Below are 13215 nucleotides of genomic sequence, written 5' to 3'. Positions count from 1 at the left end.
ATTAAAAGGCTGTGAGTTCAAATCCCAGCACTGGTAAGCTGACATTGCTGGACCCTTGAGCAAGGCCCTTAACCACCAATTGCTCAGTTATATAAATGTGATCAATATAAAATGTACCCGTCCCTTTTATAACGTTGCTCTGGATAAGAGCAAATGCTGTAAATAATGTTGGAGGCTTTAACTCATTGATTAGGTTTAGTTTCGTATTTGTAGAAAAGTCCTATCTTGCACTTGTCACATTTTCTGTTTGTGATCATTCTTATAGGACCTCTGTGTAGTAAATTTGAGCTGCCACCAGTGCTGGAGGAAGAGCTGAAGCAAGGCTGGGCCATACAGGCATTGCTCTTACGCCATGAGGATGCACAGGGAAAATGCAAGCAAGTGACATTTTCTGGTAAGGAAATTAAAAAGTTCCTCATTGCATGCTGTCAGCATTTTCAGGAGTCTTTGAGTTTATTTGAACTTTAAAAGTTTAGTCAATTAACAGTGACATTATGACTGTTTTCTATACTCTTAAAGGAGGACTGAAGTCATTTTTAAACTTGCTTTATTTCTTAACATGTTATTCAGTTGCATTTTCGGTTTTAGTAACCTTATATCATGACTCGTATTGGCAACTAATTGCAATTATACTTATCAGCCTCTTCGGTTTTTAGCCGTGTTGAATTTAGTTTGTTTGGTCCACGGCAGGTGTCGCTTATCCGTGCGATCTTCACAAGACTTGTGCGAGACTTCGAAATGTGAAGTGTCAGCCAGGTGTCAGTGCCGCCATTTTGAAAACTGTTTTCCAAATGAAATATTGCACAAAAACGAGTTTAAATGACGATTACTGCCTACTTTTTTCAAACTTTCCTGATTGCTGTCAAAACAAACAAAACTTTCGGCCTGATTACGTCAGCATTCGAAAGAGGGCGCGTGCGTCTTTTGACAACGTTGGCAGACGTTGGTCACTTTGATTTCTGCTGTACGTTTCACTTCCGTCCTACGATGTCTCAGGGCGCTTTCACACCGCTAGTTCCAGCAGTAAAATTGTTACATTGTAGCATACAGACTGCGTGTGGTCCGCGTTCACACATGCAAACGAACCAAATTGGTCTGAGTGACGTTTCGTCATCTTCCGGTGGACTTTCACAATGGAGCGACACGTTCGCACACTGTTTCTTGCGCTGGTCCTTGCTTTTTATATCGTCAACATTACCCATTTCTGGCAAAATATCCAATTCCGGAATGAGTCGCGGCTGCAGCTGGAGAACAATCTTCGGATATACTGGGTTCGCCGAAGGTGTATAGCGCGCCATTTCAGGCAGAGGAGACGTGCTGTTTTCACCAATGCTGTCCTGCTGATAATGAGACAAGCACCTTTCCAAAGACCCACAAAGTAGGCTATAGTCTGTTAGCCTGACAAGCCAGCTGGCTTTTACTGTAGAATCTGTTATGCTGTAGGTTAATACAGGGCAATCTGAATTTCCCACTGACAGAAAGCTGACAGAGCTGGAGCACGCGCGTGTGCCTGATATCGCTGTTTACAGGACGTTATAATGATCACGTGTAGATGCTCACATCATTATCTTTATAGTTATTAAAATAGTTACTATTCTTAGTGTGGGCAGCCTTTTACATTATATCCAGTGTAGACACACCCCACTTTTCAATGAAAAAATGTGCATATTATGCATATTTAGACCTGAGTTGGTCCAGGTTCGCGTGCTCACCAGAGGGACCGCACCAGAGGTTGACATTTTGGTGCGGAATCAAGCGGACCGAGACCACCCCTTTTTGGAGGTCTCGGTCCGCTTGATTTAGTGCGCACCCGAGTGCGATTGATGCTTTCACACCGACGAAACCAAACTAAGAGCTTTTGGTTCGAATGGACTGTTTAGTGCGCACCAACTACTGTTGGTGTGAAAGCACCCTCACACAGGTCTCAATGAATCTCATTTACGGCCATTGCTTTGACATATGGACTGATATATTACATAGCATATTTCAAACACTCATAACTTGCTATAGCAGTGACACAATAGCTATCAAAAATGTATTCCGATATTTAATAAAACAGGGATCCCAGACGTCCGCTATTTAGCGGAATTCCGCTATTTTTCTAGCCAAAGTGGTGTTTTTTTTTTTTTTTTAATCTCTTGTATAGCCGTTAAAAATATGTTTGTTTAAGTAAAATGACCAGCAGAATACGTTCTGATTTGGTTTGCTTGTTTAGTGATGTTTTTGTCAGCTTCGTTTGTTCTCGTTGACATTCGGGAACACTCGGAAGTTAAATTGATGTAAATACCGCGAGACTGTACGCCAGGCCTATTCAATTGGCGGCCCGGATGCGGCCGACGTGATGCTTCACCTTAAAGTAAAATACCATTCACTAGTCTCCAAAACTTAATATATGTATTTTAATTTACCGAATATCAATAAATAGATGATGTTATAATAGTTATTTTGCACTTTTATTATTTTCCAGCTACTGTTAACTCAGTAAAATGCAAATAGTTAGCAAATATGCTGTGGCAGCGGGGGCGTGGTCAAGCGCCGGTCTGTGACAGGAGGGCGGAGTCAGGGAAGGTACAGTAAGTGGCAGAATCACTGCACCTGTCGTTAATTCATGTGTTTTAGGAGAGAGAGCGAGAGCAGAAGGAGCTCTCTCCACAACTAGACGACTGATGTGTGTGCGTGTGTCTGAGTGTGTGTGAGAGAGTGCAGATATACACTGAAAAGCTAAATGAAAGCGAGTTTTGTCCTGCCGTCCTTCTGTGCTCCACCCACCTACACGAACTGTCACAGTGGTGCCAAAACCCGGGACGAGCACACCACTGTGACAGTTCGTGTAGGTGGGTGGAGCACAGAAGGACGACAGTACAGAACTCTGTTCACAAAACTCGCTTTTATTTAGCTTTTCAGCGTATATCTGCACTCTCACACACACTCAGCCACACGCACACACATCAGTCGTCTAGTTGTGGAGAGAGCTCCCTCTGCTCTCTCTCTCTCTCTCTCTCCTTAAACACATGAATTAACGACAGGTGTAGTGATTCTGTCACTTACCTTCCCTGACTCCGCCCTCCTGTCACAGACCGGCGCTTGACCACGCCCCCGCTGCCACATATGCATTCTCAATCAGCGTGTCGCGATTGCATTGACATCTTATGAACCAAACATCACAGATCTTGTGCAAAACAAGAAATGTCACTTCTCTCACTAAAGTCAAAGGCAGCTGTGGGCTAAAGCTGTGTTCTGTTTAGTATCAGTAGCCTGACAAGCATATCAATGAGAAATGTTGAGATAAATGTTCTATTTTTTTGTTTGTTTGTTTTAAATAAAGGAGATGGGAAAGAGAGTTGTTTGTGTGCATTTTGAATATTCAATGTTAAGTTGAAGGCTAAAAATGGAATATAATATAATAGACCTTGTAGGCTACTTGAAAACTGAAAAATTACCACTTGTTCGTGACCGCGGAAAATTTGTGGCCCACCTCAAGTTCTTGGATTCGAAATGTGGCCCAAATGGAAAACTAATTGAATAGTCCTGCTGAACGAGAAAACAATATGGCTGCGCCCATCTCATCTCATCTCATTATCTCTAGCCGCTTTATCCTTCTACAGGGTCGCAGGCAAGCTGGAGCCTATCCCAGCTGACTACGGGCGAAAGGCGGGGTACACCCTGGACAAGTCGCCAAGTCATCACAGGGGGCTGCGCCCATTTGCTAGAAAATGTGTTTTAACTCCGTTCGTGCTTTTGTTTCTAATGCGTTGAACTTAATTCAATATGTCGTGGAAAAAAGATATCGTCCATAAAAGAGATAGCGGAACAGTGTCCGGGTTAGAAGAAGTATATTCTTCAAAGCTACATTTTCATCTAATTTTTATAAATAACAATTTTTTTTGCCACTTATGTCATTGATTACAAAATATGGCATCAAATAGATACACATTATTGTTAAATTCTGTTGCTTTTCTATGTTAAATCTATGTAAAAAATGTGTTCTATAGCATCTTTAAATGTTAAAATCTCAACAGCTTCAGGGGGCTTGCAGCCCCCTTGACCCCTGCTGATAGTTTCTTACATTCCTCTATTTTTTTCAATTACTGCTGGGATCCCTGATAAAATGAGAGAGATAGAATTTTGATAAAATTACCTTCAGTTCTCCTTTAAATGCTGGTCAGATTTGTACAGTGCAGTTGCTGCGTTTAGCTTGTTGGGTTTGGTAGTCAGGTTGATGTGACCCACATCAGGTAGATAGAAAGCTCAGCATGCTGGGGTAGGGATTTGGAACTGAAAGTAACTCTACACATTGTTGTATCAAGAGAGTTTCTATTGAATTTCGAGAAATTGTTCAGTGTTTGTTGAGACTGAGACGTTTCTTCTAACTTGTGAAAATGTGATCTTTTTTTTTGTGAAACATTAACTCAAATGATCATCTAGCACTGGAGTCGAGTTAGGTCAAATCCTGTTTGTTGCTCGTGATTTCAAAATGTAATAATAATATGTATTTGGAGCATATAAACAAAGTCTTTATGCTCTTACAAAAAGAAAATAAAAGGAAATTAAAACATTACCACACCAATAAAGATTATGAAAAAAGTAAATATATGTATTTAAAAGCAGTTGCAGTCAATAACTCAAAGCGCAACAAACTGAAAATGTTGCGCCCTAGGTCTCCGAATACAGCTGGCTCAAACACCTTAAAACTTTAAACCTACAGTATAGTATAACCTATAAATAATATCTATATAAAAAACCTTTTAAACCTATAATAATGTAATATAACCTATAAGTAATGTACTAATATTAAAAGATAACTATAAAAAAATGTACTCGTATGATATTGAGTTTTATTACACAGCTCTGTTGAATACTTGATTCTGGTTGGTCAGTTACGACATTGTATGGTCTGTAGCTGGACAGCAGAACACTGCTATGAATAACACTGTTGCTATGGACACAGTTCTGACCATAGGAGGACCACGTCTAATCATATCAGTCTGCAGAAAGAAGTTGGGTAAATTTTATTGCTTGAATAATCAAATTAACAACATCAGCGCATTCGTGACACCCTGTGGCAAAAAAAAAAATTTAAATTACTCCATCAGAAAACACCGTGGAATATGTTTCTAATATTAATTTCAATGTTCAGATTAATGTGAATGATAATGCTAATGTTGCAAGGATGGACGGCGGTGGAGCAGACAGAGAGCCGGAAAACTTCTTCCTCCAAAAATATATTTTTTTATTTTTTCTATTTTCAAAACTTTTCTTAAAATAGTGCAAATATTTACAGTGCGCCAGCCAAAGGTTCAAATTGCCAAAAAGAAAACAAAATAAGAAAACACAAAAATAAAGAGGCTTCAAGTTTGCCAGACTAAATCAAAAAGACTCTGAATAAAACTATTAGTCAGCCAAACCACAGTACCTTCAAACAAGACGTTCCAACCACAACTGAGGCTCTGGAGCTACTGCAGAGCTTACATACCCGCAGCCCCTCCCACAGTTGAGCCCAAATTGCAAAATTAATCAGTCAACTAAATAATGACATCCTAAATACAAAATAACAATTTAAAGAAACAAACACAAAATATACAAACATCCAAAATAATTTTCATTAACCAAAAACCCTTCAGTGCATAGTAAAATACATGTCTCCCCAACACCAGTAAAACACCCCCGTTAAAATAGTCCGTTCTACCAAACACCCACGAAACCCCTCCATAACAAGCCAATGGTACAGTCCCTCGGTTTCTCGCAACAAACAGGAAGTATGTGGAGTTCGCGTGATGAGTTACTGAAAACTGTTTTGTGTTATAAAAATGCTAGAACTAAATAAACTTGACGTTAGAAATAACCGGTTTGTACGTGTGTTTCCTAGACCATAGACAATGCTTAACCGATGGGAGATGAAAATGCTTAGAAATGTGTGATGCATTTTACATATGAGTGGAGCCAAACAAATGTTACTAGAATGCCGGTAGGCCTTTCCCTGCACTCGTAACAAATGCTGCTCTCGTTAGAAACTATGGCAAACGGTGGAGTATGAAATGCTTGAAAACCAGTAATACCCATACAGAAAACAGTAATGGAAATAAAGTGCAACTCACAGCGACAGGTCAGCCAAGATGTTTGAACGTTGCCGGCAGATTGCTGCCTATGTGCTGTGCGCTTGCGTGAGAGGTGTGTGTGTGTGAAGGTGTGTGTGCGCGAGCGTCACGGCTCACTCCGTGACAGCTAATCTTAAGAAGGCTACAGAGTTTACATTGCTGTGGACACACTTCCAACTGTTGAAACTAACAGAAGCACTAAAATCATATATGTAAATCAATAAAAACATTTTTACATCAAGATTTTGTCAAATTATTCGTTTGTTTAGTACGTGGCTGTGTAATAAGCGGGATAGTGTACAGCAAGCCTGTCATTATTGCGAAATAAACCCCTTCAGAGTGAATCAAGGGCCCTCTACTTCATGTCGGAGTCCTACATCACTCTGTCAGGGTTTATTTCACAGTACTGGCCAGCTCGCTGTGTATTATGCCCTACTAAGTTGAGTAAGGCTGCTTTCACACTTGTTTAAAAAAAAAAAGTCTTACTGAGGTGTGATGATTTAGCTGGATTTGAACTACACTACTGTTCAAAAGTTTGGGGTCACCCAGACAAGTTTGTGTTTTCCATGAAAAGTCACACTTTTATTTACCACCATAAGTTGTAAAATGAATAGAAAATATAGTCAAGACATTTTTCTGGCCATTTTGAGCATTTAATCGACCCCACAAGTGTGATGCTCCAGAAACTCAATCTGCTCAAAGGAAGGTCAGTTTTATAGCTTCTCTAAAGAGCTCAACTGTTTTCAGCTGTGCTAACATGATTGTACAAGGGTTTTCTAATCATCCATTAGCCTTCTGAGGCAATGAGCAAACACATTGTACCATTAGAACACTGGAGTGATAGTTGCTGGAAATGGGCCTCTATACACCTATGGAGATATTGCACCAAAAACCAGACATTTGCAGCTAGAATGGTCATTTACCACATTAGCAATGTATAGAGTGGATTTCTGATTAGTTTAAAGTGATCTTCATTGAAAAGAACAGTGCTTTTCTTTCAAAAATAAGGACATTTCAAAGTGACCTCAAACTTTTGAACGGTAGTGTAAAAGAGAGGAATTGTGTACATTTCATTTATGCCTGTTTGTTTAATAACCTTCATGTTTGTGTAGAATATGCAGTGGATCTGCTTTACTCATTTGTGAACTGCTCAGGATTGGAGTTGATTTTTGGCTTAAATGCGCTGCTACGAACTCCTGAGAATGCCTGGGACAGTCAGAACGCTGAGCTGCTGCTGAACTACTGTGAGCGGCAGCAGTACAGGATGTCCTGGGAGCTGGGCAATGGTACGACCTTGTGTGTTTTTGTTTTTGCTTTGACCTTTATGTCCGGAATCTTACTATCTTAATGTGAAGTGTTAATGAAAGTTTAAAGTTGTTAGCAGTATTATGAAAAGAATAAAACATGACCGGGTGGATTGATGAAGTAGAGTTACTGTTACCACATCAAAGTTAATTACTTTCCTATACCAGCATACCCTGAAATGTTTTATTCCTCTTTATACTATCGTGATTTGCCAATGATTACAATGTCTTATTTATTAAAGAATACCGCATCATACTTTTAATCCATTTATATCATAGTTGCATTTTAATGTTGTGGATCATTTGTGAGACAAATTAGTTCCTGTTATCACTTGGATACAGCAGCTATAAACAGCGTTTTTTTTTTTTCTCTCTTGAAGTTCAAGAGACCACAAAAAAGAAACCGCAAAATGTAACTCCTCTGTCCTGAAGACTTCCCTGTTTCAGAAAACTTAGTTGCAGCTTTTCCTCTGACTGTTAAAAGGCACCGAGAGAGAACTTCAGAATATCAGTGGTGAATTTCAGCAAGTTTTTGTAATCCATTTATGTGGAGCGTCCACTATATACGTCCCTGTGAATGAGCTGTCCCTATAGAACCAGTAACGTGTTGGAATGAGTGCATTAATATAAACCTGTCATTTATTGATGCAGTACTGTCGGAAAAATTAATCTGCGGCTTCTGAGCAATAAAATTAGAGAATTCAATACCGCTGTGGTGTAATTTGAACATAAGAAATGCTTCATTTTATTTTTAATAACGGAACACAACTTCTTGTTTGGTGGATTTTGCTTCCAGAACCCAACAGTTACGAGAAGAAGGCGGAGATCAGGGTGAATGGTTCCCAGCTGGGAGAAGATTTCCTCCATCTTCGTAAGATCCTGCAGAAATCAGAACTGTACAGTTCTTCAGATCTGTACGGACCCGATATCGGTCAGCCACGAGACCACGGCAAATACCTCCTCACTGGGTCAGACAGCAGCACCTCACTCTGAGCTAACCTCTTTATGTGAAGTAGCCTTTATAATAAAACACGATTTAACACATGTAGAAAAAGTAAAGCAAACCTTTTAGACAAAGACAGTTCCCACAGACCGGCCAAATTTAAGAATCACTGTCAGAGAAAACCAACCAAAATGACCAACAGCTTGGAAAATGGTACCTTACATATTTTCATCATATTTTGTTAAAGGACAGTACCTGGGTACTGGTACAGTATCAGACCCCAGGGTCCACTGGTTGCCATGCTAACTATAGTAGAAATATTTGGGTCTCTGGGCCATCAATCATTTAGTGGAAAATGCCATTTTTTTAAACACTTTTACACAATTTCTACCCACAGATGGCTTTCATTGAAAATAAAACATATTGGCCGAATGATACCAGCAACCCTTCCTTTTGCAAGTAAGAAATCGATTTCTTGCCTCCTCTGTGGCTGAGTTGGTTTAACGTGACCGTGAAGCAATGGCCTTTACAGCCATTGGCACCGTATGCAAAACTGGCTAACTTTGGGATCAAATATCTCGCAAGGAATCTCACACAGATGTTAATTTGCACATGCACAGGTCTAATCGGACTTATGTCAATAAAAAAAAAAAAATACTGTCAATTCATGGTTGGCTCTAAACTGTGTGCGCCCACACAGGCGAAAATGTTCCATGGTGCTGGTTTTCTGACAATGCCTCTTTAATGCATTTTGTTTTAATATAGGAGTATGCATTTATGAGTTATCACTCAACATTTCACCAAGAGTCTTTTTGTCACCCCAAGAATAGAATAAAGTGAATCTAATCTAATCTAAGAAAAAAAGCAGATAAGCCAGTTGACGTATATGAATCTCCAATCACCGACAGCTGTGTAGCAGATTTGAGCTCCCTGATATTAACCATAACCCGCTGGAGACTCAACCCCTTTCCCTGCATCTTGATTGGTGCTCTAATCTCAACTTTGATGTGGCACTCCTGCGTTCTGTCACAACAAGTGGGAGAATGTTTCGTTAATGTGAAATACAATCTGTCAATATGTTTGACTTGGCTAAAATCAGGCAGGTGTAGAGTTGACATAAAGTCAAGTTTGGGGGAGTTGTGCCTCAACAGGTTAAGGCTCTAGGTTACTGATTGGGGGATTGGGGTTGTAAGCCCCAGCACCACCAAGTTGCCACTCTTGGGCCCTTGGGCAAGACCCTTAACCCTATTGGCTCAACCTATCCACACTGACCCCATATAGAAGTGGGGCAAAAAGATCTCATCTCATTATCTCTAACTGCTTTATCCTGTTCTACAGGGTCGTAGGCAAGCTGGAGCCTATCCCAGCTGACTATGGGTGAAAGGCGGGGTACACCCTGGACAAGTCGCCAGGTCATCACAGGGCTGACACATAGGCTACGTTTACACTAGACCGTATCTGTCTCGTTTTCTTCGCGGACGCACTGTCCGTTTACATTAACCCCCCTGAAAAAGCGGGGAAACGGGAATCCGCCAGCGTCCACGTATTCAATCTAGATCGTATCAGCTCCGGTGCTGTGTAAACATTGAGAATACGCGAATACGCTGTGCTGAGCTCTAGCTGGCGTCTCATTGGACAACGTCACTGTGACATCCACCTTCCTGATTCGCTGGCGTTGGTCATGTGACACGACTGCTGAAAAACGGCGCAGACTTCCGCCTTGTATCACCTTTCATTAAAGAGTATAAAAGTATGAAAATACTGCAAATACTGATGCAAATACTGCCCATTGTGTAGTTACGATTGTCTTTAGGCTTGCCATCCTTCCACTTGCAAGTAATAAGTGATCTGCGCTGGGATCTCACACACAGCGGCTCAGTCCCGAATCGTGGCTTGTTCACTTCACTCGCGCGCTGTGTGAGCTGCGCAGGGCCGGAGTGCGCACCCTCCAGAGGGCACTCGCTGTTCAGGGTGGAGTGATTTGGAGCGCAGGATGCCTGCGGAGCCGAGCGTATCCGCGTATTGGCGTTGCTGTGTGCACGGCTAACGGTTTTAGTGTCAACGCGAATCGTTTTAAGAACGTTAATCTGATGATCCGCTGATTCGACGTAATGTAAACGTAGCCTTAGACACAGACAACCATTCACACTCACATTCACACCTACGGTCAATTTAGAGTCACCAGTTAACCTAACCTGCATGTCTTTGGACTGTGGGGGAAACCGGAGCACCCGGAGAAAACCCATGCGGACACGGGGAGAACATGCAAACTCCACACAGAAAGGCCCTCGCCGGCCACGGGGCTCGAACCCAGACCTTCTTGCTGTGAGGCGACAGCGCTAACCACTACACCACCGTGCCGCCCACGCAAAAAGATGTAAGGGGAAAAAAAAGGCACGATATTTTGACTGGGGCGGAGAAGGTTAAACAGGCCTACAATGAAATGTCAAATCTAACCCTTTTCAAATAATTTTAATAATCATTGTAAAGTGATTAAAAATGCTGCTTGTTCTCCTGCACCAATCAGAGCAGATATGTTTAAGAATGTGGTCAAGCCTGTCAGGGTAGAAACTGGAGTGTACACACATAGTATACACAGGTTTTACTATAAAAACCATGCTATGCCACTTCTCTGTTTTACAGAAGATGTAGACACTAGAAATGTTTACTTACACACTTTGTTATTAATAGCTGTAAGAAACATTTCCGTCCTAGAATAGGAAGAAAGTGTGCATGTACGCTTTTCTAATGTCTACAGCTCAACTAAAGCAGATGAGTGTCTTGCAATTACCCTAAAACCCCATATAAACACACTCCACTCTGGAGAACGCACTCATTTTTAATAAGATTAAAGACATTTGGATCTAAATCATCATTTTAAGAAATAGACTTAATTTAGCATGTTAATTCAGTTCTGTTATTCAATCATGAATACAGTAACTGCAGCAATGCTGAATTCCTTTTACTGTAAAGTGGGCAGGACTACTGCTTGGCAAAGCTTGTGAGTGGAAGAACCCAAGGAGCAAAAGAAACAGAAAAGTGACAGCTACTCTAAACTAGCAAACGAAATGTTAACCTAATGACTGAAAGCTGACAAAAGATTGAAACCTAACCTTGTAATTGAAAGCTAGCCTAATGAGCAAAACCGAACCTAGTTTGAGTGGTGTCGCAGGCAGAGTCTCAGGTGGTGTTTACATTAGACCGTATCAGCGGATCATCAGATTAACGTTTTTATTTTTAAAACGATTCGCGTGCACACAGCAACGCCAATACACGGATACGCTCGGCTCCGCAGGCATCCTGCGCTCCAAATCACTCCGCCCTGAACAGCGAGTGCCCTCTGGAGGGTGCGCACTCCGGCCCTGCGCAGCTCACAGAGTGCGCGAGTGAAGCGCACGAGCAGTGATTCGGGACAAATAGCAGGAAGTGAAAGTCCGCGCCGTTTTTCAGCAGTCGCGTCACATGACCAACGTGGCATGACCAACGCCAGCGAATCAGGAAGGTGGATGTCACAGTGACGTTGTCCAATGACGACGTCAGCTAGAGCTCAGCACAGCGTATCCTCGTTCCTCAATGTTTACACAGCACTGGATCAGATACGTAATGGATTGAATACGTGGGCCCTGGTGGATTCAAGTTGTTCCGCCTGTGGAGTCGTTTCCCGGTGTTTTAATGTGAACGGACAGTGCATCCGTGACGAAAACGAGACGGATACGGTCTAATGTAAACACCACCTCAGACTGAGGGCTGTCACTCAAGCATGCTCAGTAGAATACTATGTTACAGTGGTGCTTGAAAGTTTGTGAACCCTTTAGAATTTTCTGTATTTCTGCATAAATATGACCTAAAACATCATCAGATTTTCACACAAGTCCTAAAAGTAGATAAAGAGAACCCAGTTAAACAAATGAGACAAAAATATTATACTTGGTCATTTATTTATTGAGGAAAATGATCCAATATTACATATCTGTGAGTGGCAAAAGTATGTGAACCTTTGCTTTCAGTATCTGGTGTGACCCCCTTGTGCAGCAAGAACTGCAACTAAATGTTTCCGGTAACTGTTGATCAGTCCTGCACACCGGCTTGGAGGAATTTTAGCCCATTCCTCCGTACAGAACAGCTTCAACTCTGGGATGTTGGTGGGTTTCCTCACATGAACTGCTCGCTTCAGGTCCTTCCACAACATTTCCATTGGATTAAGGTCAGGACTTTGACTTGGCCATTCCAAAACATTAACTTTATTCTTCTTTCACCATTCTTTGGGAGAACCACTTGTGTGCTTAGGGTCGTTATCTTGCTGCATGACCCACCTAATCTTGAGATTCAGTTCATGGACAGATGTCCTGACATTTTCCTTTGGAATTCGCTGGTATAATTCAGAATTCATTGTTCCATCAATGATCCAAGCCATCCTGGCCCAGATGCAGCAAAACAGGGCCAAACCATGATACTACCACCACCATGTTTCACAGATGGGATAAGGTTCTTATGCTGGAATGCAGTGTTTTCCTTTCTCCAAACATAACGCTTCTCATTTAAACCAAAAAGTTCTATTTTGGTCTTATCTGTCCACAAAACAGTTTTCCAATAGCCTTCTGGCTTGTCCACGTGATCTTTAGCAAACTGCAGACGAGCAGCAATGTTCTTTTCGGAGAGCAGTGGCTTTCTCCTTGCAACCCTCAGAAATCCCCTTTGTTCGTGCCATGATACACTTCCACAAACATGTGTTGTGAAGATCAGACTTTGATAGATCGCTGTTCTTTAAATAAAACGGTGCCCACTCACACCTGATTGTCATCCCATTGATTGAAAACACCTGACTCTAATTTCACACATCACATCACATTATCTCTAGCCGCTTTATCCTTCT

The 13215-nt window shown here is 41.4% G+C and overlaps 1 protein-coding gene across 2 annotated transcripts in view; it reads left to right on the top strand.

The window, feature by feature from the left end:
- hpse (heparanase) overlaps positions 1 to 13215 on the top strand; it is a 58074-nt gene that overhangs the window by 27295 nt on the left and 17564 nt on the right. Inside the window, exons 3-5 of one of the 2 annotated variants that reach the window (XM_060935959.1) lie at positions 266 to 394; positions 7250 to 7381; positions 8196 to 8367. In XM_060935959.1, coding sequence (XP_060791942.1) covers positions 266 to 394; positions 7250 to 7381; positions 8196 to 8367 — 433 coding nt within the window. Of the gene's footprint in view, positions 1 to 265; positions 395 to 7207; positions 7382 to 8195; positions 8368 to 13215 lie in introns of both variants that reach the window. The other variant, XM_060935958.1, reaches the window with a different exon arrangement.

Source organism: Neoarius graeffei, chromosome 12, assembly GCF_027579695.1.
Source record: "Neoarius graeffei isolate fNeoGra1 chromosome 12, fNeoGra1.pri, whole genome shotgun sequence".
Taxonomy (NCBI): Eukaryota; Metazoa; Chordata; class Actinopteri; order Siluriformes; family Ariidae; genus Neoarius; species Neoarius graeffei.
The sequence above is the reverse complement of the archived record's forward strand: the minus strand, read 5'-3'. Positions and strand labels throughout refer to the sequence as shown.